Below are 6,538 nucleotides of genomic sequence, written 5' to 3' on the forward strand. Positions count from 1 at the left end.
AGCCACTACCGCCTGCTGAACGGGCTGTCACTCAGCCCAACGACACACACGTTCGGGGCTCATCCCCGCTATGTCGCCGTGGCATCACCCCACGGCCTCCCTCCCGGCGGAAGACACGCGCGCCTGGCGCACGTCCCCAGCTAGCGGCTGCCTCCATCTTGTCCCGGGTCTCCTCCACGCCAGCGGCGCGCTGTTATTTTTAACCTTCTAAACCTGGGGAGGGAGGGGAGAGGGGAGGGGCGCGGGTACGCCTGGAGGCAGCCGCGAGGGACCGAGGCTGGGGACGCGGGCGGCCGCCAAGGTCACCGAAGCCGGGACAAAGGACGCGTAGGAGACCGGGCCAACGAGAACAGGGCTAGGCGACTTCCGGCAGCGCGGGCCGTCCACCCCCGACTCCCGCCCTCTCCGAGGACAAAGCGGAGCGCGACGCGCGGCCCCGGCCCCGCCCTCGGCGCGCGCCCGGACACCCGGCACGGGAACGCGCACAACGGTTGGAAATGGCGGTTAAGGCGGAGGAGGGGCTGGGGGAAGCGAACTTTCTAGGCGCTCCCTGGCTCGGGTCACCCCGCCGGCTTGACAGGAGCCGGTGGCGCTTCTCCAGGCTGCCTCCTCCCTCGTTCCATTCTTGATGGACGCTTTCGGGACTGGAAAAACTGTGTCGTGGGCCGTGGAACAAAGGAGGGAGCCACGGTAGGCGTGGGCGCAGCCACAGGAACGCTCCCTAAGATGGCCGCCGCCGCGCGGGAGGGTGGGCAGGGCCCTCAGCTTCCGTCGCGGGCCGGAAGTGACGACTGGCACCCATGGCTGCCGCGCGAGAGCCCCAGGAGCCGGAGAGGAAGGTAAAACACGCCGAGGGGCACGCGGGGGTGGGTGCGCAGGAGGGCGCCCCGGTTTCCTAGCCCGGTCCCCATGACCGCGAGCGATTCCGGCAGTCTAGTCCTCAGATCCCGATGTGAGTGCCAAATTGCCAGCTGATGCAAACGCAAGAGCAGACCCGCAGGATCTTACCTAGCAATGCATTGTACTTTGGTAGCAAGGGTTAGTAGAGGGTCCATGAAAATTTCTCCGAGCTGAGCGAGGCGACACGTGTCAGTAATCTCAGCACTCAGGAGGCTGAGGCACAGACAGCCTGGGCTAGCTTGTAACATACTAGCCCTCGTGCACACAGGTAAGGTAAATTAGCTAATGCATTGAGTATTGCGTGTATTGGGCTGTAATAAAAAAGGAGACAGTCTCCGCTTATGAAGCCTACAACCTACTGGGGTAAACGGTCGAATTTCAATTAAGTCAGACCGGAGATAACTGCCTGTTTGGTGTGTGTCTGGAGTGGAGAATGTAATGCAAGCTCCTCTCAGAGCTTAGAGGGCCTTAGTAGCAATCAATGGTTAGTTCTAAGTACAACCAAGAGCCTTAATGAGGCCTAAAGTACTCATTGAATAACTTGGTAGTACAAAGGGTAAATGTGATTTGACAGATTTTTTAAAATACTTATGAGTGAATGAGACAACTAAGTACAATTTTAAGTTCCACTAACAGGAAAGCGTATAAATAGGATTTGACAGGAAAACTTGAGGCCACAAGGATGAATTCAGGCCGGTGGAATAACTGGCCTTGACTGATTTATACCCATTCAGGGGTTACTGCTCGAAACAAAGGAGAATGGGAGTATAGGTGGAAGGTATGTTAGTGATGCCATAAAAAGGGACCAGAAAAGTGGTAGTTTGATTGGGGCTGGTGATGGTCAGCTCAATCCCTAGAGCCCTTGTAAGCAGGACTGCCATAAGATATTGTCCTTGCCCCAATAAGCACCCATCCAAATAGCATCAGTACTCAAAAGAAAAAAAAAAAAGCAAAAAGCTTGGGAACACTGGTGGAGGACCTGCCAGCGTTAAGGCCAAGTGTGATCCTGTGCAATAGTTGTTCTGATCAAAAGGATGTTTCACCTGTGTATTTCACCTGTGCTGGCAATGCCTGGTGCACAGCATGCCCGGCGTGGTGCCCATGTCCCTTTGGAAACCACAGGTGCTAGGGGATAACGTGCCAAGAACTGCTGGGTCAACTCAAGCATATTTTAGATGCATTGAAAGCTTTGGAAGAATCTACTTTGATCTGTCCAAAGGGCCAACAGTTTCTCAATCAGAATAGAGAATCTAACTAACCAAGGTGGCTTGGTTTAGGATGCAGCTGCATACTTTATCTTGACTAGGTTCCCATTTTGTAGCACTGTATCCACTCCATGTCATGGATGGAAACCTAAGTGGACCCACTACCCCATCTGATTCCTCAGGGTGAGGGTGTTCAGGTTCTAAAGTTTAGGAATGCCATGACCTATTTTATGTGAGCTGCTGTATGTGAGCCCAGCCCATCAAGGTTACAACTACAAAGGCCTGGTACATTGATGAAGACACCTAAAAGTTGGGTGTGTGATACAACCAAAAAACAAGCCAGAAACAATTATCTGAGAAAGCATAATTTTACTTTAATGAGAATCAAAGTCACATTTTATCTTCAAGCAGATCCTTGAGCCAACAGTAAGAAAGACATAGGCAAGGTTCAGCTCTGCCTCCATCTTTAAGGGACCTGACTTGCCTTTTACTTTGCTGTCCTTCCCCCCACCCATTCACTTCCATTGTAGGTGCCATCTCTTACGCACCGTAGAAGACGTTCAGTTATCCAGACCTGTTTTTCTTTCCAGTGCTGGAATCCCAACACAGGTGGCTTCTTTCACACATGCTACATTACCAAGTTGCAATCTTGCTTCTGAGACTTTGACTCCTAGAGCTCAGACCAATCTCTGTTCATAGCAACCTTCTTGCTACAAGTTTCTGGATTGCTAGGATTGCAATCACAAGTTACCAGTGTCTAAGAATGTCAAAGTCTTCCCATTCCCCATGTGAGCAACAGATGTCCTTGGACAAAGTATAAAGCTATTTGTTCAAATACAAAAATGACCATATGAAGTATTTCTTCCTGCAATTACTATGTTCACCCAGTGAATTTTAAGTGGCACTATATTCAAACTGATTTGCCAAAGTGTTAAATTAGATAGGACACACTTATTATAACCAGTAAATGGTAATGTTTATAGTAGTACTTTAACTCTATTTTCTTGTTCAGTCTAGGATTTTTTTTTTCATTTTATCCTAGCCCTTTAAGCTCCTAGGAATTTTAGATGTTGAGAACATTCCATGTGCACGAGAATCTATTCTATATGGCTCACTAGGATCAGTTGTGGCTGGACTTGGACATTTCTTGGTGACCAGTGAGTATTTCTTCTAAGTATTAAACATTTCTGGGGTAAAACGTTTTTTACAAACATGATTATATTTACTTCACTTGTTTTTGACAGGCAGGATTAGGAGATCATGTGATGTTGGAGTAGGAGGATTTATCCTGGTGACTTTAGGATGCTGGTACGTTTGCTAGATATTCCAGAAAATTCAGATTTCTTGTGTCCTGGATGTCCTGGAACCAGGCTGGTCTTGAACTCTGCCCCCCACCAAACCAAGTGCTAGGTTTAAAGGTGTGGGCATGCGGCCACCACCTTCACAAACCATTGTGGGAGGGTTTTTTTGTCCTGGCTGACCCCCACTGTAGTACTAGGCTGACCCCTGCGGCATCCTCTCCTGAGTGCTACTGGGATTAAAGCCACAACACTCAGATAAGGATTTTTTTTTAAATTAAAATCTGTCCTAAGACTATGGCAATGCATTCATTGTATATTTGAACAGATGAATGGCAGAGGATTGCATTAAAACATGAAAGTGATTTAAATAGTGAGCCAAACGGAACCCAAGGGATCCCTACAGAATACACGTTCTACAACAGATACAATCATTTTAACACCTTAAATATATTTGGGAGTAGTCATTTTGAAAATCTGTGTGAAATTAAAATCCCTTGGGTCATATAGAAACTAGTAATTTTTTTCATATTTTCTCTAAGGTTCCATTGTAGGTATAATTTTGCTAAGCAGAGAATCCAGGAGAGAATCGCCAGAGAAGGAATTAAAAATAAGATTTTATATGAAAGCACCCACCTTGATCCTGAAAGAAAACTCAAGAGCAGTAGCAACAGCTGAGCAACCCTGAGCATAAAGAACCCAAAGTGAACTACTTACTCCTCTGGAACACCACAAATGTATATACTGTGTACAATAAAAAAACTCAAAATTGTGTGTGAATTGTATGTATTGTGTCATTTGCATGAAACGTTTCTGGTCTTGGAAGCCAGTACCGTAGTATGCTTGTTATACACTGCACAATTCTCATTCAAAAAACACAGGAGTGTAAAACCTTCCTATGTGTTGTATGCACTAAACCAGACTGAAGGAAAAACTGCACTTCAACAAGGATATCCATTACCGGTCCTACTGCTGTCAGGATGACCCAAAGGACAATATCTGAAATTATTCTGTTCTCTATCCTTCAACAAAAAACTGTTTTCCTTTTGATCACCATGAAGGGTGGGGTGCAGACTTGATGATGGTTTTTACACACACATATATTATTTTAAGTTTTCAGCCGGTAACCACCTCAGGACTTAGCCATTGATATAAGGGAATTTCCAGTATTTGTCAATGGTGAAATGGCCAACCTATTAGTTTAACAAGCTGTGCAGTGAGTGTTCTTAAGCTCTCAGATTGAACCTAACAGGGTTGTTGATTTAAGTTCTAGCTTTATCATACTGCAGTTAATATCTTACCGTGAAAGAGAAACCTTTCTTGGCCAGTAACATTTCCAGTATCTTCACTACTTACAAAGTTCAGTTTCACAGCAGCACAACTGAATAAAAAGAGTCACAAAGCATTTAAGTTTTCTTGGCTTCCCTGGAATGTTTTCTATTATTTCTGCAAGCACTATGTTTTTAGTCTTGTACTCATCTCACTGCAAGCATCCCAATGCTGGTATTACAGGTATAATTACTACGGACCAGCTTAATTCAACCCACTGTCATCCCAACCCAAATGACACCAAACCTCTTGCACACCAGAATCGCCAAGCTTGCCAGAAACCTTTGCTAACCTTCTATTTTCCTCAGAAACAGGGTGTGCCTTTAGTAGATAATTTTGCATCAAGCCACACCACATGTAGGTTCCCAAAAGGTCAGGCTTAATTTTGAGTTACAGTGCTATGTATTTACTAGGTAGGGTCTAAGATACCATGTCCACCCCAAACCCAAAATTATATTGCAGATTTTAAGCTCAACCTACCTTCAACGCCCTCTTGCGCACATTGCTTCCTTCATGGTTCCGATAATCCCAAATTTCATACTAGGTGATAAGGCAGTAGGTACCAGCTAAATAGCTGATTAAAATAGAATTGTAGTGTTAGTGGTGTTGAAGTTTCTTTTGGTAGTTTTATCTAACATCCTAGGCTGTATTCCTTTCCCTCCTCCCTCAGCCCCTCCCTCTTTAATTCCTTGCTTCTCCATCTCAGTAAAAGGACCTCAGGGAAATTTAATAAACAGCTTTTTCTGGACTTGTGACTTGTTGACTGAATTTGGCAACAATAAATCTCAACTATGCTAAAACCAGTATTTGATTTGCAAGCATCTTTTTAGTCTACGTACCTCTAACTCCATCGATGGTTTCCCTTTGCTTCGATTATATAATGCGGAGGTCTATATAATAAATTCAGGATTCCTGTTTATGCACTTTTCAGCAAAGAGCTAAGGATCAAATAGGGTTTGAATCCTTCTATTCCTAGATAAAAATCTGTGACAGGTGTCAAAGCACCCCTTTACAAGTCATGTTAATATACACTATTCTTTGGGTACGCAGACCTTAGTAAGTAGGAAAATTAAACAATTTCTATAATTCTGACTTATAACGGTCCTCTAGAATCAATTTTGAAGCAGCTTAATGGTCTAGTATTTATCAGATTTATATAATAGCCAGTATCCATTACTACCACCCAAATACTGGTATTTTTATACATAAGTCCAACTTTAAATATTTTCAACTTTTTGAGAAAGCAAAGCTGATGCAACAAGAAAAAAATTAGAGAAACTTTTCAATGTGTTACAGTTTACAGTTAAGTGTAAGCACTACTAGATTAAGTTCCATAATCCTGTCATGGCTGCCCAATTACTGGATAAGCACATGTGGCTGAAATTATTTGAGTGTTTTTCAACTGTATTTACTACATCCAGTTTCAAATGAAGATATTGACAAAAATGTTAAGACTAACACCTGGCTAGACAAATATTTCTAATGTTCACTTTTAGTGTAGAACAAGGGAACTCAAGTACTTGAATCTCTAAACCACCTGTTTATGGACAGCACTGGAAAACCAATCTGCATGCACTATGTTTGAGTAAATGCTTCTATACCACGATATGAAAATCTGCATTGCCAGACAAACTTAAAGCCTACTTAAGTTTTTCTGCACCTTTCCCCCCTAACAGTAGTCAAAACCCTTGGCTGCCTATTCACTGAAAGTTAAGTTGCCCTTTTAAGGGTACAGCTATTTTCACTATATAAACCCACAGAGCTGAAACATCTAGGTGACATTGTGTTATTATAGTAAATGCCCCA

At 44.1% G+C, this 6,538-nt stretch overlaps 1 protein-coding gene across 1 annotated transcript; it reads left to right on the forward strand.

Moving 5' to 3' along the window:
• Nucleotides 1-241: 241 nt before the first annotated feature.
• LOC121435854 (cytochrome c oxidase assembly protein COX20, mitochondrial) lies at nucleotides 242-5,434 on the forward strand. Its single transcript, XM_041635371.1, has 4 exons — nucleotides 242-839; nucleotides 3,148-3,262; nucleotides 3,350-3,413; nucleotides 3,946-5,434. The coding sequence occupies exons 1-4, from the start codon at nucleotides 801-803 to the stop codon at nucleotides 4,079-4,081; spliced, it is 354 nt and encodes a 117-aa protein (XP_041491305.1). The 5' UTR covers nucleotides 242-800; the 3' UTR covers nucleotides 4,082-5,434.
• The last annotated feature ends 1,104 nt before the right edge of the window (nucleotides 5,435-6,538 follow it).

Source organism: Microtus oregoni, unplaced genomic scaffold, assembly GCF_018167655.1.
Source record: "Microtus oregoni isolate MIOR12 unplaced genomic scaffold, Mior012 000047F_ref0000412, whole genome shotgun sequence".
NCBI classification, from domain to species: Eukaryota; Metazoa; Chordata; class Mammalia; order Rodentia; family Cricetidae; genus Microtus; species Microtus oregoni.

Coding starts and splice junctions, on each gene's coding strand:
- LOC121435854 (XM_041635371.1), top strand. CDS start 801: ATGGCTGCCGCGCGAGAGCCCCAGGAGCCGGAGAGGAAG. Junction 840..3,147: donor CCCAGGAGCCGGAGAGGAAG/GTAAAACACGCC, acceptor ATTTTATCCTAG/CCCTTTAAGCTCCTAGGAAT. Junction 3,414..3,945: donor CTGGTGACTTTAGGATGCTG/GTACGTTTGCTA, acceptor ATTTTCTCTAAG/GTTCCATTGTAGGTATAATT.